Source organism: Xiphophorus couchianus, chromosome 8, assembly GCF_001444195.1.
Source record: "Xiphophorus couchianus chromosome 8, X_couchianus-1.0, whole genome shotgun sequence".
Classification (NCBI taxonomy): Eukaryota; Metazoa; Chordata; class Actinopteri; order Cyprinodontiformes; family Poeciliidae; genus Xiphophorus; species Xiphophorus couchianus.
Genome location: NC_040235.1, coordinates 22,209,719 through 22,231,173, shown reverse-complemented (window position 1 = coordinate 22,231,173; position 21,455 = coordinate 22,209,719). Strand labels below are relative to the sequence as shown.

Below are 21,455 nucleotides of genomic sequence, written 5' to 3'. Positions count from 1 at the left end.
GGTCTGAACCCAGCCGATGAGAGAAGTGCGATTCGAAGCCACAGATTGTGGGCCAGACGGGTTGGTCTCCATGTGCAGGACAGTCTCCGGCTCCGTGGCCCCGGCTCTTCTTCAGCTGCAGAGTTCTTTGTCCATCTCGATCTTGGCTCGAAGCTGCCCGGAGGATCCAACAAAAGGTTCCTCTTTTGCACCCACCTTTTATAGGGTTTATCCACCCCCCTGGTGCGCCTGCTGTCTGCTTAGACAGATGATCTCATATCCATCACTGTCTTACAGACATTTCCTGATGTCTGTGCCAATGTCTCAGGGTTGCTCAACCTCCTATGTCCCTTGCCTGCACAACCTTTCACCTACTCTCTACCTCCAACATATCAGTGATGTTTAATTGCAGTTACACCTTTTTACACCATTTCAAGTTTAATGTCAAAATCACATTTATATCACATTTATTTTCTTTAGCTTCTCTGATTTAGCATTCATTTATAATTTTATAACCATAACTTATATCACATTTATTTTCTTCAGCTTCTCTGATCTATCATTCATTTATGATTTTATAACCATAACTTATTAATTATTCTTATTATAATCTTAATGTGAGTTATTACAGATGTTTTTCTGAAAAGAAACCAAGAATAATACATGATTCTAATTATTTACTACTAAAGTTACAGTTACTTGTTTTTCTTGTAGTTCCCACAAATATAAGTGTATTATTACAAGTAAACCAATATTCATATAAGTATTTTACTTTGAATCTTATCCAATTACTAATAATGTTTAGATTTCATTCTTTAAAACTTTCATGCTTTAAAATAGTCTCAGCTATTTTTATAAATCTGCAGGCTGGAAACTTCCTCTTTTTCCAGAAAACCTGCTTTTCCTGTTTAATGACTCTCTCTGACTGACTATGATTTCTTATGATTAGATAGAAAAAAGTAGAATTAAAGCAAAGTTTGCATGAGACAAAAACAACACACACAACTAGATTTATTTTATTGACACTTAAGTCTACTGTTGGGCCTTGATGTCACTTGAGTGATTCATTTTAAAGATAACTTTATTTATTATTACTGTTAAACTAACTTTATTGACACTTAAGTCTACTGTTGGGCCTTGATGTCACTTGAGTGATTCATTTTAAAGATAACTTTATTTATTATTACTGTTAAACTAACTTTATTGACACTTAAGTCTACTGTTGGGCCCTGATGTCACTTGAGTGATTAATTTTAAAGATAACTTTATTTATTATTACTGTTAAACTAAAATCTCCAGCATGGGGAAGTGGGATGAGCTCGGATTTTCTTGACAGGGTCACCATAGAAAATTTAAATACTCTCTTGTTAATTGTGTGGGAGTGATTCCAGAAAGAAGCTTTTTTTTTTTTTTTGTATGTTGTCATGAAAATATGGATAGTTTGCTTAACTAGAATTGTGGGTTTTAGTCAGACGAAACTAAAAGGGTGTGAAACAAAGAACGTGTTTATGGAAAAGCAGCTCATATTCACTGTTAAGCATGGTGGAGTACCTGTGATGCTTTGGGCCTGCTTCTCTTCCAAAATGTCTGGGAACTTCAGTTCTGGGTTTAAATTTCGTCACCCTAATACTGCGCAAGTACAGTAAAATATTATTTTAAGTGGTACTGTATTTTACGACGGAATAAAGTACAAGAATAAAGTCGCAATTTCCAGACTAAAGTCGTTATGGGAACTCCAACGAGAAAAAGCACCCTTAAAACTCCGATAAAATGAAGAATGTTGTTGAGCATCTTATTCGGTTACACTGTGTTGATAAAAAAAAAAAAAACTTTAACTAGGACAAAGTACTGGTGCGACGGAGTATTAGGGCAAGACTAGGAGTAATTAAATTACGAGAATAAAGTAGAAGCATTTAAGTTTTAAATCATTTTTTATTAGAGAAGCCAAATTTAAAAAAGAAAAAAAAAAAGTGAAGGGCGATGTATCTACACACGGTCCCTTTAAATTGTTACTTCCGTGTGTGAAATCCCGCCCTCCCGCTTCCCATACAAATCTCTTGTCATTCTCGTCGTTGTCCAGGTCTTGTGACTTTACAGCGCCGCAGACAAACATGTTCAGCCTACTGGGGTTTACGTTCGTCTTGCTGGCTCTCGGTTCCTGCCGGGGGCATCAGGACAACGACGTCGACCAGGAGGAGCCCGAGCTCGTCTTCCAGTCCTCCAAATACGGCTCTCTGTGGCCTCTGCCGCAGAAGGTGCAAATTTCGGATGTTTCCTTCAAGCTGAGCTCCTCCAGCTTCAGTATCACTGATGCCAAAGAGTCTGGAGCCGGTCCGAGCTGCGGCCTCCTTCAGCTGGCCTACAGGAGGTCTGGAGAGGTTTTCTTTTTGGGGGGGGGGAACAGGGGACTTCTTTCTCTTTCAGTTTCCCGAGTTGTGTTCGTGATGCATTCACGGACCTGTTTTGACTTCTATCTTCTGTATCTCTCTCTGTACAGGTATTATGAATACATATTTGGGGGCGCTAAAAAGCAGAAGGGGAATAGAAGCGCGAGAGCAGGTCCCACGGACCTGTTGGAGCTGCAGGTGTGGATCACATCACCTGACTCGGAGTGTGACGGCTACCCCAGCGTGTCTTCTGATGAGGCATGTGAGTCTCTTCCTCATTGATAACATTTTTTTTTGGTCAGCAGCACTTCATGTAAAAATGCCATTTTATAGATGTTATCTACTTTGCATATCTATTTTGGAGAACTTAAGTTTTTATGAGCGGAAGAAAAGCCCAATATTGCCTCTCTACAATAAATCCATGTGCGCAATTAAAGTTTGAACATGTATTTTATTAATGACTTATTTTCTGCAGGGTACAGCTGATAAAGCAAAGCGTTCCGCCTTTTACTGTTTCATTTATCATTGGTTTTGTTTACATATTTTCTATATAATGTGTGAATAGCAAAAGCTCACTTGGTTGAATTACGGTAATCAAAATAACATTCATATTTTTGCATGTCAACAACATAATGGCATTATTATTATTACAATTTTAAAAGGGTTACAGAAGATTTAAAACTTACTGATACTGGTGTTGAAGATCATTTTTATCGTTTTCTTTTTTTTAAATAACTACATGAATTTAAAAAAAAACAACCTTGGAAGACAAATTTCACCTTTGTGATCATATCGTAATTTTAGACAAAAAAATGTACATTTTCCATTTTCCCCCTTCCACTGTACCTGTATTCAGTGGAAGGGGGAATATGCCATGAATAGTAATAATAATTTACAAAATGATCTGTCATTGATAAACTGTCAATATATCTTCAGCTCACATTTCAGCTTTTCTAAAAGATTTAGCTCCTGTAGGACCGAAACGACTTTGGACGAAGGTGAAATATCTCCTGGCATTGGTTTGGCTGCATGTGATGGATCATTATCCTGCTGAAAGCCCCATTTTCAAGAATATCACTGAGTTTTGGTTTTTACCCCCAGCCTTCCTGGTGCGTTGTACATTCAAAAACAACAAAAAAAGTGTCTATCGTTTCACAACATGAAAAGTTCAGAATAAAAATTACTGGCATGCCTCCCAAGCTTCTGGTTGGTATGTGGATGGTAATCATCATTGGAGACTAACCAGAAGTAACCCCAAGATGCCATTCTCTGCTGCAGACTTCAAACAGCAATCGTTGTAGATTTTTGTTTTGTTTTTATCTCCCTAAATTTATGTTGTTTTTTTTTAAGACAGATCATCCTAGTCTTGAGTGACACAAATCAAATTGTGTTTAAGCTGTGGAAAAATGGGTTATATCAAGGCGTGGTAGTTCTGAAAATGTTCATAGCTGTACCTTGAAATTGGCCTCTGTCTTAAACAAGCTCACCGTTACCAGAATGACATGTTCTCTTGTCTTTCCCATTTTGAAGAGTGGCTAAATGAAGTTTGCACATTGTATCTACACACTGGAAATGGGAAGTATGGGATTGCTAAATAAATAAAAAAAACTTCCTAAAAACTCATCAGCTTAAAAAATCTTTCAGTTGCATTTATCGGTTTAGAAAAAAGTTATTAGGAAAGGACACATAAAACATCGCATTGAATACTTTAATTAAATGGTTTCTTGAAATTTTTGTTTTTCGCCCTGATATTGTGCTTCTGGATTAAAAAGTAAAAAATGTTAAAAAATCATTATTATTGACTTGATCTCTGCTGCTTTCTAGTAATGTGGGATCATGAAAATATTTTCGTGGAGCTGACCCCATTGTAGCGACAAAACTTGACTAATGAAGCGTGGGGAAGACTACCATCAGGGAAACGGGTCACAAGTTAATAGTCAGCATGACACACTTGGATAATCTTATCTGAAGAAACGTTAAACAGTCGCCATGGTGACATTTTTCAGTGAGCGATTTGGCTCCATTTGATCTAATATTTGATTAACGATGAATTTGTAAAGAGCTGGACAAAAAAAAGTGCTTTACTTGGTGAATAGGTTGCATGCATCCTTTTCCAAGAACAGCAATCCTACTCATGATGGGAAGGAGGAAGTAAAGATTACCTGGAAAGCAAATTAAAGAATTAACCCAGACCAAACGCTTCATGGCTTACAGTCCTGATTTAACCTCCTGGAAAGCTTTATCAGGTCATACTACGACTGTTTGTTTCTGCAGATGAGCTGACCGTGGATCAGCCGTTCGCTGTCCTGAAAGCACCAAAGGTCTGGGGAGCCCTGCATGGTAGGAGTTTATTTACCCATGTGCCTGGTTTTAAATCATCATCAAATGACAAGTACATTACTTTTTTTCTCTCTCTCTCTATTGTGAGGTCGCAGGACATAACAAAATTAAATTTAGATCTTATCTCTCGTGACATAAGACGTATGTGACATTTTTAAATGAACTTTGACCGGACTCTGATTCTTTTCTCTCTGTTTCGTTTAAAGCAATTCTCAGTGCTTTGCAAAAGTATTCACAGCCAAACAAAAGGGGTTTTCCAGATGGGGTTGAACTTGCTTGGAAATATGTATTTGATGTCTTCTTCTCCTTTTTGAGGTCTGGAGACTTTCAGCCAGTTGATCTTTGAGGACGAGTATGGAACTGTAAGTGAGACGGATGAATTGTGTCTCGCTCCTTGTTAGTGAATCGTTTCCCAACACAAGTGTTTAAGCTGCGGTTCATGTTGTTTCTGCAACTTTTTTCCAGAAAACCATCAATTCGACGGTTATCAGTGACTTCCCAAGGTTTGCTCACCGTGGCGTCTTACTGGACACGTCGCGGCATTTCCTTCCAATTAAAGTCATCCTGACAAATCTGGTACATAAACCACCTGCTTATGTACCAAGTAGTTAATTTATCTTAACTTTTTAAAGATGTATTCCACTTTACTTCACCCTGCAGGAAATCATGGCGATGAATAAATTCAACGTCTTCCACTGGCACATCGTCGATGATCCGTCTTTTCCCTACTTGAGCCGGACGTTCCCAAACTTGAGCCAAAAGGTTCTAGAACAAACTTATTATCTGCGCTGACCCAAATGTTTCATGTCCCTGTGTTGACATAAATGTATCCCATCACAATGTTGACAGGGCGCTTACCACCCGTACACCCACGTGTACACGCCTGCAGATGTGAAAATGGTGATTGAGTTCGCCCGCCTCAGAGGCATAAGGGTCGTCTCCGAGTTCGACACCCCAGGACACACGCAGTCTTGGGGTAAAGGTGAGTTCTCTAGTTGTTGCCGTCCACATTTAGTTTCAGCTTCTGCATTCTCCTGATGTCCGCCTCCATGCGTTTGCTTCTCAGGTCAAACTGACCTGCTCACGCCTTGCTACTCCGGCTCGAAGCCCTCTGGCACCTTTGGACCGGTGAACCCCATCCTCAACTCCACCTACGACTTCATGACGCAGTTCTTCAAAGAGATCAGTGAAGTTTTCCCTGATGCTTACGTTCACCTGGGAGGTGATGAGGTGTCCTTCGCGTGCTGGTGAGGAGCCCTGATCCGTCTAATAGACCACAGAGATGTTAGCGGCTGTTATTTACTTATTTATTATCTTTACAGGCAGTCCAATCCAGACATTCAGAAGTTCATGGAGCAGCAAGGCTTTGGAAAGGACTATAGGAAACTGGAGTCCTTCTACATCCAAAAGTGTGCATCTTATTTTAGTTTCTTTTTAAAAAAATATTCATTTATTTCTTGTTATTGATTGATTGATTCTTTTTTTTCATGTAATAGACTTCTGGACATTGTCGCTGCTACCAATAAAGGCTACATCATCTGGCAGGAGGTCTTTGACAATGGAGTTAAGGTATCCTCTATTTTCCTTATTTTTGTAAAGTGAATGCAAAATGTGTTACTTAAAATAGTGTAAAATGATTGTTAAACCGCAAGCTGTTGTTTTTAACTCTGGTTTTATTGAATAATTTAGAAAAGGTTTATTGATATGGACTCTGCAGATGCTTCTAAGTTGTTGCCGTTTAATGTTGTCCCACCCAATCCCAGGTGTTGGTTTGGTCCGCCAATAGCAACATTCTTACAATCACCTGGAGCCGTGTCGAAATTTTGTGCTGCAGTATCAACAAGTCCTATCAAAACAGAGTGCTAGTACTAGCATTTTTCTGCTGCAGATGTAAATGGGAGCATTTTTATAATTTATTTTTTACAGCTTAAGCAGTTTGTGTCAATTTAAGACAGATTTGATGATTTGGTATCTTGTACAAAAAACAAAAAATAACTTATTGCTGTTTTTCTGTCATTTTGGGAAGCTGGACAAAACGTGGCTTCTTAGTAACTTCTGTACTAAGCTCAGCTACAGTTAATTCTGGAAATATTTGGGTATTGATTCAAATTTCTATGTAGCTGCTCAAAAGCAGTTGGACTCAGATAAAACAAGAGTCTCTACTGGCAATATTTTTTTTTACAGTAAGTAAAAAAAACCAACAATCACCTGGAAATCTTCAATTTCTTTATTTTTTTCCGCTCCAACTGGTTACCTTCTTTCTTTATAAGCTATGTTTTCTGTATGCGAGTTAAAGACATGAGTTTGACTTGTAACAATTGCAGCTGAAGCCCAACACGGTAGTGCACGTGTGGATCGGCAGTGGGACTAACTCAGAGATGAGCAAAGTGACAGCAGCGGGATACACCACCATCCTCTCTGCCCCATGGTACTTAGATTATATTAGCGTGGGACAGGACTGGCTGAAGTACTACAATGTTGAGCCGCTCAATTTCAACGGTCAGTTTTAGTAGTTAATAAAAATAATGATGATGAAGATAAAGATTGTGATTATTTCTTTTCTGTTTTTTTCCCAATCATCTCATGATTGAGGGTGGGGGATCACTACTCAGCTCGTTTTTGTTCAACAGGCTTAAATTTACAGAAACTGCACAGTTGTGACAACAAAAGTCAGTGTGTCAACATAGGGCAGTGTGGTTGGTGGGTTTGCTTCTTTATTTGCGTATTTCACTCGACTGGTCAACTTCAATCTTTGGTTTCACAATGATCAGATCAAACCAGATAACATCTATCAGACGACAAAAGGTGCTCAGAACCTTTCTAGATTCTGGGATGTTTCGGAGGGACCACTATGAGGAGATGTAAAAACTTATTGTGTCTGTTATTAGTGTGAATGCTGTAGGCAGGAGTTCCTGTTTCCCTTTATTATTATTTTTAATATTCTGGTTGCTCTTTTTTTTTTGCCGTGCTTCTTCTCCTGCATACTTTGTGCTATTTTCACCATTCAACTTTTATACTATTCGTCTTGCTCTCCTAATGCCGGCTGTATCTTTTGGTATTCATAACCTTCATACTTTTTATAATATTCAGCCTTTTATGAATTTTTCACCCCATAGAAATGGGGGAAACGGCTACGACTTGTGGCAGAATTGAGGACTACAATATAAAATGTGGTTGTGTTTCACAGTTCATGTCTCAGGTCGGCTTCAAACGCTTTTGCCATTTTCACCAAAAGCATTGAGCATTCACACTTGCATTTAGGAAATGCACACTTTCTACTTGTGGTTTATTATTTCAATCTGTCTCCCTCTCTGTGTGTGTGGGTGTGTGGGTGTGTGTGTGCTCTGTAGCTGAAACCAGACACACTAATCCACATTTGGAAAGGAACCCAGGAGGCATACCAGTCTGAGATGGCAAGAATTACGTTGGCAGGGTACAAGACCCTGCTGTCCGCTCCCTGGTACCTGAACCGTATCGCCTACGGCCAGGACTGGCCGGGCTTTTACAAAGCCGATCCGCAAGATTTTCAGGGTTGGTGTCCACGTGATATAAATATATATATTTATTTTTTTATTTATCTACTCGTTGCTTGAAAACCTTCCCATTTTGTCTAGTTACGCCTCACCTGGTTGCAACTGTCTTGTTCCTGCACTTAGAAGCTAGCTCTAGCATTGCCACACAGCTAGCATCTGCAGGAAGTTAGAAAAGCAGCGATTGGCTAACGCCCCAGGGACTTTATTTACTAAACACCACAGGCTAGTCTGTAACCAAGTCATGTGCTTCAACAGTCACGTAACATAAGAAGTTTTATTGCTGCAAACGTCTAAAAGTCAAAAGGTTTTTCCAGTTTCGAGACTCTTCGCTGACTTGAACGTGACTCAGCATGCAAAGGTTAATGGATCAGGCTTGTTTACAGAAACATTTATGAATCAACCGCTCCTAAGAGAGCTGGGCAAAGGTAAATGGAGCACAGCTCATTGCTTAACAAACTGTCAGTTTGATTAGTAAAAATGAAAATTCCTCGGAGAGAGAAATGTTTTCTCGCACTGAGATGTTACCTTTTCAAGGGTTAAAATAGTACTTAAAAAATCTAAGTGTTAACAATTTAAACTGTGTCATGTACAAACATTTTGAGAAAAACTAGATTGAAGACTTTGAGTTTCAACAGTTGGCGAGAAAATTCTGGCTCAGATTTCTTTCAATAGGAGCCAAAACACAAGAACCAGGAATGTTTGACAATATTTAGATAGAATACATTTGCATGGATTTGTGTCACTAGTCTGTATGAAACACGGGGAATGCGTTGATTATGATCAGCACTACTACACTTGCCCTGCTTTACTATTAAGCTGGCGTTTGGCTAAAATGAAGCAAAATCCTTAAACTAAAACTGACATGTCCCAGTGTTGTCACTCCTGTGCAAACTTTTGTAAGCCTGTTGAATAAAGAGCAGGAAATTGTGCTTGTGCTTTATGAAAAGGAAGCTGAATTTACTGAAAATATGCTTTTAAAAAAAAAAACAGGAACTGAAGAACAAAAGAAGCTTGTGATTGGTGGAGAGGCCTGTCTGTGGGGAGAGTACGTGGACGCTACGAATCTGACGCCGAGACTCTGGTAAAATACGTCTGTCTTGGCTTATTTTAAAGATGTTTTTGTTTTTCACTTTTTGTCATGTTTATAGGCACAAACTTCTTTAGTGTATTTTTGTTGTGTTAAGGGATCAACACAAAGTAGTGCATAATTGAAAAACATACATGGTTTTTAAATTGTACTGGATATGTAGGCACTTGGTTGAACTGAGACTTAATATGTAATGTATATCACATTTTTCAGATTTTTCCTTCTTAACAATTGTGAACCATGTTATTGTTGGTCTGTATCAAAATCCTGTCTGCCAAACAGGAAGGATTCTGGTTGTACTATGACATGGTGTGAAAACGTTCAAGAGGTGTTAATTAGGGATGGGCACTTTTTATTTTTCCCAAGCACTGTAAGCACAAGTAATATCAGAATGCTATTTTATATTTTCTTAGGCCTCGAGCCAGTGCTGTAGCAGAGCGGCTGTGGAGCGCTAAAGAGGTCACAGACACCGGCGACGCCTACAGCAGACTTTCTCTTCACCGCTGTCGCCTGGTAGAGTAAGTATCGAGAAACCGTTAAAGTACGTAAAGGATATTATTACTGTCCGTTAAGGATAGTAAGGTTACAAGAGATATGAGGAATTTTTTTTTTTTTCCTCTTTTCTGTAAGGCGTGGGATACCAGCTGAGCCGCTGTCTCCCAGCTTCTGCCTGCATGAATATAAAGGCATCTGAGCGCTGACGGGCTGGTCTGGGAACCAAAAAGGGAAGCACATGCACTGACAATGAACCTTTATGCTTGGTTTGTAGTACTGGGGAATCAACTGAGGAGCTTCTTCTTCAGAGCTGTCACTGTACGAATTGAATGCGACTCTCAAATCCTATGTTCTATGTCGATATGAATGATTTTTTTTCTATATGCTTTTGTTTTTGTTGGTGCGAATGTTTCTAAAGATTTCAATAAATCTTGAAATTGTAATTGCTTCTGTGTTTTTGTTTTGGTTTTTATTAGCAAGAACTATACAGAAATACAGCGGCCACGGATTCATTTAGCAGCGTAATAGGAGTATGACATTGTCCTCTTTCAATGTAATCTCAATATTTACCATAATAAATGGCTTTTTTTTGTTGTTGTTTTTTCCATGTGGAGAAAACTGTAAAAATGTGTGATCACATCAGACCGGACATTCTTTTAAGAAGTGTGCTCTGGTCATGGGGGTTCATGGCTTCGTAGGCGTCCAGCTCCATTGAGAAAGTGGCGTTCCCAGAGGTCACAGTTCGCAGGACCGTGGAATAGCCCTTTAACGTGTTAGAAGATTAAATCATTAAATGACTTTCAGAGAGTAGAGGGATACTCATTTAAGTCATGCCGAATCTCACCATCATTTCAGCCAGGGGCACAGTTGCCAGCAGCACCTTGTTGTCATGGCGACTCTGGATCTCTCTGACGGTCCCCCGTCTTTGGGCCAGGTCCCCCAGCACCGAGCTGAGGTGCTCCTCCCCGACGGTGACCTCCAGGGACATGACGGGCTCCAGGACCTGTCCCCCTGCCAGCCTCAGGGCCTGGGTTCCCGAAGCCACACCGTTAAGGCGATGCCGTCTAACGTTCTGCGCTTTTTAACGTGAACAAACATTCTAGGTCTACCTTCAGCATGCAACGGGACACGCAGGCCGACACCATGGCTGGAGACGTCCCTGGTTCCACGGAAATGCTGTGGATCAGAGAGGAGACGCCCCAGACGGGGTAACCCAGCAGCGGGCCTGGGGGGGAAAAAAAAAAATCCCATTTGAACACCCTGATGGTGAATCGCTTTGAATATGCTGGTTTTGTTTTTGTGTATTTGAAATACGTCTATAATAGTCTTTAAACGTTTCTTTTCATGTGATATAAATTTATCATTTTTTTCTGCTCCTTTTTCATTCATATTTTTTTAGTTGTTACGTGAACCATTCATATTTATTATTGAGTGAATAAAAGAAAATGAATGGGGGTAAAAAAAAAAGAAGATAGGTTTCAGTTTCCAGACCTTTAACAAAAAGCTACCTCATCCAGCGAGTGCAAACTGACATCCTGAATTTTATGATTTTTCTCATTTTGTTGAAAATTTTTAATACTAACCTTTGCCTTGGTGTTGTGATGTTTCATGTTTAGGAATAACAAATAATTTTTAAAGCTTCTTTTACCTTGTAGGTATGAGCTGTGCACTCCGTTTTCCACAGCCTCTTTTATTTCTGGCTGGATCTGCACTTGTAGTTCTTCTGTAAATGCTACTTCACACGAGGCGAAGTCCACCGGTCTGACCGTCAGCTTGACCGACGCAAAATGCCTTCTGTCCCCTATGGTTCGGTCCAGTGTGTCTAACAAAGGCGGATTCATTAGATGATATTTTCAGCCTTCCAGAAATGAACGTTACAGTGGCGTACCTGCAGTGGAGGCTTCCTGAAGGATAGTTTCTCTGTATGCCACCTGCAGCGGCCCGAGGTGAGTCTCGATGCCGTATTCTCGTCTGATTCGGTCGTGGACGATGTCGATGTGCAGCTCTCCCATCCCGCACAGGATGGTCTTAGCACCGAAGGAAAACGGGACATTTAAAGTTAACGCGCTGTGCTCCGGACGAAGCTCTAGCTGATCCCAAAAATGCTATTACCTGACCAGAATCGGGGTCAACTCTGACTTTCAGGCTGGGGTCTTCTCTCTGCAGGCAGTTGAGTGCATTCTCCAGATCTTTTAGTGAAGAAAGAAAGTTCGAATGACTGGAACATTTTCAGGAGTGAAGATAAACACTGTACTAAAATTTTGTCACTTTACAGGAATACATATTTAAGTTTTTTGGTGGGATTTCAAACGCAAAGTGGTGCAAGAATTGTGACGTGGAAAAAAAGAAACTTTGGGATGAGAGTTTTTGTTGCAACACAAATCAGTTTTCTTTTATTAGCCTTTTTGGTTTGTTTTAGTTTTATGTCAAAGTAGGTCGGGGCCACAAACATCCAGCGACTTTTCACTGACTGACTGGCTGAAAACAGCAGAGGCTTTAAAAGAAAATTGTTGCTGGGAACAAACTAAAAACATTTTATAGACCAAGAAAATAGAAAGTAATTTTGTCCCAAAAAGCTAAATAATAGCAAATATTAATATCAGACTAATGCTTTGTAAACATGTCATGTTTAATTTTCATTAAAATAATACGCTATTTTAAAAATGTATTGTTGCGTGGGCAAGATAGAGGTAATTTGTGATAATATTTCAATAATTCAGGAAAAAAAGAAAAGTAATCGCGTGATTGTTGCCTCTAGCACCGACCTGCCTGCTTGGCCATGGTGGGGGGTTCTATGGTGCAGAAGAAGACGGGATCAGGGACTTCCACTCCAGACAGGACGATGCCGATGTCGGCATGGTCTCCACGCTTTGTCGCCGTCCCGCCGTCGCTCTGCGCTCGACGAGCAGCGGCGGCCGCGGACGCCTTGGAGGAAACGATGGTGTCTCCCGTGACCGTCTGACGTGAAAGCGCAGAAAAACATGAGCAAACTCTTAATATTCGTAAAAAGGCGTGGGGGATAAACGGGTCACCTGCTTCAGTCCTACGGTCAGGGCGATGTTCCCCGCACTCATGGAGGGGATTTCGACGTGCTGGTCAGCGAACGGCACCAGCAGTCGGCTCATCCTCTCCCTGCAAGCGGAACACTTCTATCACTCCGCATCGTAAGAATAAGCGACGCCGCGGCTGCTGGGTTGGAAACGACATACGTGCTGTTCCGGTTTATGCTGTGGACGGCCGTCTGTGCTTTCAGCGTTCCAGAGTAGATCCTGAGGAACACCAGCGGACCGCGCTGCTTGTCGTGGAGAACCTTAAAGGCCAAGGCGCACAGGTCGTCTTTGTACCACCGTCTGCTGGTCGAACACAGACAAATAATTTTCATTAAAAACAATATTGTGTTATTTGAAAGTCTGCAATTTCCATAACAAATTAATAATTCAGAACCCACTTTTAGATTAAGTAAATAAAGTAAATCAATTCTTTAAGATAAAACCATCAGAGCCACTCCAAAAAAATATGTGCACAATATCACTTAAGAATTTTTTATATAATTAAATTATTAACGATGATGCATAGTAGAAAGTTTATTCAGATCTGATAAATATTTACATTGATACAACAAAAAATTATTCAAAAATATGAAAAATTACCCTTAAAATATGCTTAACATTTTACTTAGAAATAAATTTAAAATGTATGTTCCTAAAGGAATCGTACTGATATATGAAAAATACAATAGAATGAAATATTTATACATGAAAGTTGTAATTTGTGTGTTTTATCGACAGCAGTGCATGTTAGCTTCAGGCTAATAGCCAAATAGCGAGCTAAAACCAAACCTCTACTTGGTTTTAGCTGGAGGTAATAACACTTTGATCATTCATTTTTCACAACACAAACAAATTAAAGTTAAGTTCAGGCATCAAAATATTACCTTTTTGTACATTTCATGCATTGATTTATATTTTAACAGCTACCAAATTTGATATTTATGAAAAATAAGCAAATATATACGCTAGCTGTGTTATTGTGAAAACATTTTTCTCTTTAATGACTCTCTATTGGCACCCAAATCATTTTTTAATGTCCTCCACAATATCTATATTCTATAACAACAGCTATTTTTTGTAATTGGCAATAAAGGAAATGGATGCAAAAAAAAGAGAAAGATTTCTTCTTACACCATCAGATGCCTGCTAGCTGTGGCTGTTTTAGCTTTTTGCAAAGAAGCTAATTATTTTCTTGTAGTCCACCACAGAGACATTCAGAATACTATCTGCCACACTTAATTGGATGTTTTCTTGTTCTTTTTTGTATTTTGGAGAGGAACTACTCTTACCGTGATATTTCTTCATGACTTTCAATAAATAAACTAAAACAAAATGTTAGATTTTCAGTATAACACTTTTCCAATCAAATATTTCCTCCCCTTAGCATTTTCCATATCTTTTCCAAAGGGGACATGACAAAAATAAGATTCTACATATAATTTGACATCTGTTTAATAGATAAAATTACTGAAAAAAAGGTTTCAGCGGTCACTCACACCAGGTCATGGTGCCGTTCATTAGGAGCAGGCAGGTAAGCAGTGATGGCGTCTAAAAGAGGCTGAACGCCTTTGTTTTTCAGAGAGCTCCCACACAGCACCGGGACGCCTTTCCGGGCCAGGGTCACGCGCCGCACAGCTTCCTGTAGCTGGAATATCAGATTTAACACAGGTAAGTTTGTAAAGTATTATTACATCTGAACACAAAGTCCTATTTTAGGTCAGCGCAATGGAAGACTTGCTTTTTTTGCGGGAACGGCCTCAAAATTGTCGCTAAAATCCGTTAGCAGCAGCTCAGCAAATTCATCGTCCAGATCAGCCACCTGGGATTCAGACAAGATAAAATTAAGCTCATCAAACCCCGTTCTTTTCTAAAAGTTAGTTGTTGCTGCAAATTTCAGGATGTGTACCTGCTCAATGAGTGCCGCCCTGGCCTCACCGGCTGCTTCCAGGAGTTCTGGATCTTCGGATTGGCCGAGAGGTTTGGCTTCAAATGTTCGTCCATCGTCTTGTGTCGACGTCAGGTTCCATATGAGCTTCTGATTGGTCAACAAGTCCACCACCCCTGTGAAGTTCTTACCGCTGCCAAGTGGTATCTAGACAGGGATGGATTTGGGAGAAGCTCACAAAAAAAACCTCATATTTATTTACAGAGATGTTTATGTTGCAGCTGAAGACAAGAATTGGAAATAAAAGGGATTTATTCAGTAAAAATGAACAATTTAGAGAGAATGTTGATGTACAGATGTACCTGCAGAAGGACTGGACTGGCTTTCAGTTTCAGTCTTATGCTCTCCATTGAGAAATTTAGGCTGTAAAAAAAATAAAATAAAATATAGCTCCATTTTTAATATCATCTAAAATAAACTCACAGTTTGCAGAAGACAAGATGTCTACGTCACTTACTCTGCTGTAGGTTTGTCCATCTTATTCAGGAAACAAACACAGGGTATATGGTGCTTCTCTGCTTGCCTCCACACGGTCAGAGTCTGGGCCTGTTAGGGTTTTCAAAGGCGGCAGAAGTTGCTAACTACATGGGGAAAATTGATTTTAAAAATAATTGTAAAAGTATCTGCTTTGCCAACCTCGACGCCAGCAGACGAGTCAAACACGGCAACAGCCCCATCAAGAACACGAAGCGCCCGTTCCACCTCCAGAGTGAAGTCAACATGTCCTGCAAACACACAAACTCTACGCTCCTTTACACTTTCATTTTAATATTTTAGCTTTAAAAAGTTTTTATTTATTTACCTGGGGTATCTATGAGGTTTATGCGATGGCTTTTCCAATCAAACGTGACTGCTGCCGACTGGATGGTGATGCCACGTTCCCTCTCTTGAGCCATGAAATCCGTGACCGTGTCCCCGTCATCCACGTCTGACAGACACAAAAGCGGCAACAGTTCAAACCATGGAAAACAGACGTCCACACGCCGCTGTCTGTGTCTGACACGCACCTCCTAATGCCCTCGTATAGCCAGAGTAGTACAGCATCCTCTCTGTTGTGGTCGTCTTTCCAGCGTCGATGTGAGCCATGATGCCGATGTTTCGGATCCTTCAGAAACACAGCACACCTTAACACCGATCTTCTAGTAGAACGTGTAGCAAATGGCCAATAAAAATAGCCTGCTGAATAAAAACGCCTTACTTGGAAATGTCGGGGTTGAGCACAGCCCGCAGAGATTTGATATCATCTGTGACAGTTAGCAAGAAGGTAAATGCTGAGTATTTGAAACAAAATGAATTATTTTGTCATAAATGCACCAAAATAACTGGAGGTTAATTGCTTATTGTGTACATCATCACTTACTGGAAGAAAAAAAAATTGTAAAATGTCTTAAAAAAAATGAGGTATTTGCATAAATTCCTTGAATGCCTTGCAAATGTATTTTCAACTCCTGAACTTCTCATTTTATAACATTACAGACACACGATGTCAACGTATTTAGTTGGGCTTTGTTTTGTGAAAAAAAATATTCGACCAGAAAAGGCATCTCAAAAGTCTAGTGTGCAAATGTGTTCACCTACTTTACTTTAATACCCTCGAATAAAATCTAGTTAAATAAATGATTGTTTAATGAATCTCAAAAAGCATTTTCAGAGAAGCAGAGATCCACAGCTTAGGAGATAAAATCTGTTAACAGGACAATTATTCATTGTGTACTCAACAAATATGGCCTTGACGAAAGAGTAGCAGTAGTAGATATGGATCCTGATTTGAAGTGGCAAAGTGACAAAATGAATATAATTCCATGCTGCACGGAGAAGGATATTCCTGTAAATCCTTAAAAGTCCAACACAAATTTTAAAACATTTTAAACAATGAAGCTACAAAATAACTCCCAAATAGTCTTTTTTTTTTTTTTTTACTTAAGGAATGTAGCAATATATTCTGCTATAGTAATCCTGTTTAAGCTTAAAAGAATGCATCCACAGTGCCCTTTAGTAGTGATGAAAATATTAGTATTTAGTTATCACACCTGGTAGAGCGACATAATGTCTTCTTAAATCCCAGCTCAGTCTGCATTTGCAGCTCTGTGATCCAGCTCTCAATAAGCATCGTCCCTGTGAACGACACCGTTATCAATCGGATCAGTTAATAGCAGCATATATGTAAAATAAATATGATATTTCTTACCCATATGATCCCCTTGAGCGTCTGTAAGGCTCCGACAGACATCTCTGGTCGTTATAAAAGCTCCTTACTGCCTTTCTGTCGGAGCTTTAAAGACAATGAGACTGGACGAAGAGCTGTCACCTCATTCGTTACAGAAGAAATAGAAATAATTTATTTGAATAATACAGAAAAGGAAGTGTATTAAAGTACCCTTGAGACCAGAGTCATTTTTGTTACTCATAGAGCTCGTTTAAGGCACGACACCAAAATACATCCTCTGGATCCCTCAGGCTACGTCATTTGGTTCCGCGTTTAGAAGAAAATTCACTCTTTTTATTTATTTTATTTATTTATTTTTTTTTTACAGTTAAGTAAATTTAAATCTTTTGAGCACATTTTACAAGAATAATAAATTAAAGCTTTTTTTTTTCAACGGGTACGTATTACAGTATTTGACAACAAAGCCGATTCAAAAAAATTAAAAAAAATTAAAAACGGATATGTTGTTTCAGCGTGGTGACGAGCAATAATTTGCTCCGATTCAAGCTCAGCTTTGCTAAGCATAAAATATAATAATACGGACAGTAGGATGGACATCTTATTAGAAATATATCATAATCTATTTAGAATACAACATTTGGGATTAGTAGTTACATTTGTGTGGGTTCCAGCACATAAAGGGATAGTAGGAAACGAGAAGGCTGATATAACGGCAAAGAAGGCAATACATAATCCTATTAGTTTTACAGTTAGGATGAGTTAATCGGAAGGGAAAAGTAAAGTCAAAGAAGAGATGATGAAAATATGGCAGAGAAGGTGGGATAAAGGGTTAACAGGAAGGTGGTTCTATAAAATTCAGGTGGCTGTAGGAAAGGAAAGAATAGGAAGAAGGAATAGGAAGGAGGAAAGAATAATAACAAGGTTAAGGTTCGGTCATACAGGGCTTAATTATTCACTTTTTAAAATACAAAAGCATAAAACTGGAAAGTGTGATTATTGTGAGAAGTCTGAAACAATAGAGCATGTTATTTTAGAGTGTTGTATGTATGAAGAAGAGAGAAGATGCATGCTGAGAGAGTGTGTAGGTATTAAAGAAAGGTTTAATTTAATAGAATTTTTGAGGAGAGATCTCGGGAGTAGACATATTCAAATAATTATTCGGTATCTTAAAAAAAACAAAGCTATTTCATAGGATATGAGTAGAGCAAGTTGGGTGTGAATGTGTAAAGAATATGAAAGAGGGGTATATAAAGCTATAAGCAAGTTGGATAATATAAGCAGGTGTGTATGTGTAGGGGTATGTTTAATCAGGAGTTAATGGAGGGAAAAGGTAGAAAGTGAAAGTTTATAAACCATCTCGAACCACACTCCATACTGGTAAGTGGCGGTAATGCTACTGTAAGTTTGTTGCCAACCGCCAATAAAAACCAAGAAGAAGAAGAAGAAGAAGCGTGGTGACGCACTTCCTCTACGTATCGGCTCCGGGAAAAACAACATCAGAAGAGCCCCAGCCTGAAGCAAAAACACCAAAAAACACCGTGCCTTCACCAGGCGTAACTACCAGCAACGTCTTTATTGAAACAAGCAACTTCCGAAGAACAACATGGTAAGAAACCCAGTCGTCTAAATGCTGTTTATTCGCCAGTATGAGACAATTTAACGCTCTAGCTTTTCTGGAGCTAGCTTTAGCTTCCGTCAGCATGTGGCAGCGAGGCGCTACTGTGAGCGAAGCTGGATTTCAACTGTTTGTCTCAAAATTCACCTCATTGTGTTATTATCAGGTCTGTGATGTCATCACAATATCTAGGGTATATTTTACACAGGAAAGGAGGGCGACGCAATTTTTGCTTAGGCAACCAGTCATGAAAGGTTAATGAAAAATCCTGAACAAATGTTGAGTGTGATTAAATATTTTTTGCACAAGTAAAGAAAATTGAACTTGGAAAATGATTTTAGCTTTTGATTTTGTTCTCGGTCTCAATGCCTTAAATCAATATTAATGTGTTTTTGTTTTTTCTTGAAACCTTCCAACCTTATTTTCTTAATTATTTCTCAAAGTGTCTGTTTTTAAAGGTGACATATTGAAAGGGCAACAACTGTAGAAATGTCTGATATAAACTCTAAACAGAGCTTTTTACATTGAACTCAAAAGGATTAAGCACCTGTGATCTTTCAGCCACAATTTAATTTACAAAGGTTTCTAACTAAATCTGTAAAAGTTGATTTCCGTACGGTCTCAACAGCAGTGTTTGAACGCGTGTGTCCGTCTCGTTTCTCAGCCTCAGAACGAGCACATCGAGTTGCACCGCAAGCGGCATGGCTACCGCCTGGACCACCATGAGAGGAAGCGGAAGAAGGAGAGCCGAGAAGCCCACGAGCGGTCCCACAAGGCCAGGAAGATGATTGGTTTGAAGGCCAAGCTATACCACAAACAGAGACATGCAGAGAAGATCCAGATGAAGAAGACGTGAGTAGAAAGGAAGATATCCTGTCTTGTTTTGTTTTCACCCATGTAACATTTTCTTTCATTGTTTTCAGCATCAAAATGCACGAACAGAGGAAGACCAAGCAGAAGGACGATGACAAGACCCCTGAAGGAGCCGTCCCGGCCTACCTGTTGGACAGAGAGGGACAGTCTCGTGCAAAGGTCCTCTCCAACATGATCAAACAGAAGAGGAAAGAGAAAGCCGTAAGTAATGTTTTATGATGTGCACATACATCTTTCTTTGATTTACTTCTTTGTAATTGTAAACATTTGTATAATATTAACATAATTATGCTTGTAGGGCAAGTGGGAGGTGCCCCTGCCAAAGGTTCGCGCTCAAGGAGAGACAGAAGTTCTTAAAGTCATCCGAACAGGAAAGAGACAAAAGAAAGCCTGGAAGAGGATGGTCACTAAAGTCTGCTTTGTTGGAGACGGCTTCACAAGGAAACCTCCAAAGTACGAACGCTTCATCAGACCTATGGTAAGACAACAGTACAGGTCGAGGTAAAATGTTTTCTACTCCTTGGTACCGATGCACCGATCCACTTTTTGCACTTCCGATACAGATATAGATCTATGAGGTTTAGTATCGGCCGGTACCGATTTGACATAGATAAAAAGCTTAAAAGATTTATTTTTCTAAACTCAGACATAAATATACTGATGTACAAATTTATCTCTGCACCAGTACAGTGCACGTAAATGCACCAATAGCTTGACAAGCTTGGTCAAACATGTAAAAACAGCACAACTTTCATTTGTTTGGTCATTGCAACAGTCAGTGTGAAATAAATAATAAAGAAACTGAAGCTGACAAAAACAAACGGCAACAAACATCCTTTCAAATGGTTCAGAAAGTGCAATTAGGAATTCTAAATATAATGTAAAATAAGTAATGAAGCAAACAGAGCAAAAAGCATAGAATTAGACTGAATTATGGATCGGTCACATGGTGACCAATAACCGATCTAAAATTCTTTTCCAGTATCGGTAATGGTAAAGATTAATATCTGTATCACTACCAAGGAGCTCGGTCACCCACATATCATTCTCTCTAGGGTCTGCGTTTTAAGAAGGCTCACGTCACACACCCAGAACTGAAAGCAACGTTCTGCCTTCCCATCCTGGGAGTGAAGAAGAACCCTTCGTCACCACTCTACACCACTCTGGGGGTCATCACCAAGGGAACGGTGATAGAGGTTAATGTCAGTGAGCTGGGCCTGGTTACACAAGGAGGAAAGGTTATCTGGGGTGAGTTCTTCTTCAATAAGGATTTTTCTAAGAACTAATTTAACTAAAGTATAATTTTGTTTCTGTTGTCTCTTTTCTATTTGCATATATCTAACAAAAGTAGAAATTCCTCATCTTTTGAATACGTCTTACCAAGTGAAGATCTTCACGTTGAAATGTTTGATTTTTTTCTTTCTCAGGTAAATACGCCCAGGTGACAAATAACCCAGAGAACGATGGATGTATTAATGCAGTTCTTCTGGTATAAGACTCTCTACCTGCCCGATAACTCCTGTTTACACCAAGAGCATTGATTAACAGTGGACCTACATTCACCAAACTATTGGGAAGGTGGCTGGAGCTGTGATTGGCTATGTCTACTGCAGCAAAAAGGACACTCTGAAAGGAAATCGTTTGATATAAATAAACTTGAAATGCCATCAGATATTTCCCTGACTTTTGTATCTTCCTTGTAGACTTTATAACAATAGAATAATAACCTCACAATATATCAAAATCTGATTTAGAACTCGAAGCTGTTCATGTCTTTCATGTCAGCTCATATGATGTCTGAGAAAAGGCTGGTTCCACACTTAAAGCCATATTAAACAAAAATAAACAAAAATATTGTGATGATGGTGTGTTTGAAAAATATCTCGAAAAATTAAACAGAAGTTGCCTTTCTAAATTCTGGGCTTTTGTATGTTAACTTCTGTGGTGCTACAAACTGTTGGGTGCAAAACATCAATCTAGTTTA

At 39.3% G+C, this 21,455-nt stretch overlaps 3 protein-coding genes across 5 annotated transcripts; 2 read left to right on the top strand and 1 right to left on the bottom strand.

Annotated features, from left to right (window-relative positions):
• Nucleotides 1-2,028: 2,028 nt before the first annotated feature.
• hexb (hexosaminidase B (beta polypeptide)) lies at nucleotides 2,029-10,264 on the top strand. Of its 2 annotated transcripts, none has more exons than XM_028025570.1 (14): nucleotides 2,029-2,347; nucleotides 2,477-2,628; nucleotides 4,641-4,706; nucleotides 5,022-5,068; nucleotides 5,172-5,282; nucleotides 5,367-5,468; nucleotides 5,556-5,688; nucleotides 5,773-5,953; nucleotides 6,029-6,115; nucleotides 6,203-6,275; nucleotides 8,057-8,237; nucleotides 9,230-9,320; nucleotides 9,740-9,844; nucleotides 9,957-10,264. In XM_028025570.1, the coding sequence occupies exons 1-14, from the start codon at nucleotides 2,091-2,093 to the stop codon at nucleotides 10,018-10,020; spliced, it is 1,650 nt and encodes a 549-aa protein (XP_027881371.1). In that variant the 5' UTR covers nucleotides 2,029-2,090; the 3' UTR covers nucleotides 10,021-10,264. The 2 variants fall into 2 exon arrangements, with proteins under 2 accessions (XP_027881371.1, XP_027881372.1); XM_028025571.1 differs by lacking the exon at nucleotides 8,057-8,237 and adding an exon at nucleotides 7,031-7,205 and having other exon boundaries at nucleotides 2,032-2,347.
• A 7-nt stretch (nucleotides 10,265-10,271) lies between these two features.
• Nucleotides 10,272-17,262, bottom strand: gfm2 (GTP dependent ribosome recycling factor mitochondrial 2). 2 transcript variants are annotated; one of them, XM_028025568.1, is made up of 20 exons: nucleotides 17,005-17,262; nucleotides 16,847-16,931; nucleotides 16,015-16,087; nucleotides 15,824-15,921; nucleotides 15,619-15,744; nucleotides 15,453-15,541; nucleotides 15,274-15,362; nucleotides 15,119-15,179; nucleotides 14,778-14,963; nucleotides 14,610-14,690; nucleotides 14,368-14,516; nucleotides 13,031-13,174; nucleotides 12,854-12,953; nucleotides 12,587-12,779; nucleotides 11,934-12,010; nucleotides 11,710-11,848; nucleotides 11,470-11,643; nucleotides 10,931-11,046; nucleotides 10,666-10,848; nucleotides 10,272-10,584 (listed from the first exon to the last, which is right to left on the bottom strand). In XM_028025568.1, the coding sequence occupies exons 1-20, from the start codon at nucleotides 17,044-17,046 to the stop codon at nucleotides 10,456-10,458; spliced, it is 2,334 nt and encodes a 777-aa protein (XP_027881369.1). In that variant the 5' UTR covers nucleotides 17,047-17,262; the 3' UTR covers nucleotides 10,272-10,455. The 2 variants fall into 2 exon arrangements, with proteins under 2 accessions (XP_027881369.1, XP_027881370.1); XM_028025569.1 differs by having other exon boundaries at nucleotides 13,031-13,171; nucleotides 16,015-16,060; nucleotides 17,005-17,261.
• A 1,150-nt stretch (nucleotides 17,263-18,412) lies between these two features.
• nsa2 (NSA2 ribosome biogenesis homolog (S. cerevisiae)) lies at nucleotides 18,413-21,331 on the top strand. The gene is made up of 6 exons (XM_028025213.1): nucleotides 18,413-18,589; nucleotides 19,263-19,450; nucleotides 19,522-19,672; nucleotides 19,770-19,949; nucleotides 20,527-20,719; nucleotides 20,899-21,331. Exons 1-6 carry the CDS (start codon nucleotides 18,587-18,589, stop codon nucleotides 20,964-20,966), a joined length of 783 nt encoding a protein of 260 aa, XP_027881014.1. The 5' UTR covers nucleotides 18,413-18,586; the 3' UTR covers nucleotides 20,967-21,331.
• Nucleotides 21,332-21,455: the final 124 nt, after the last annotated feature.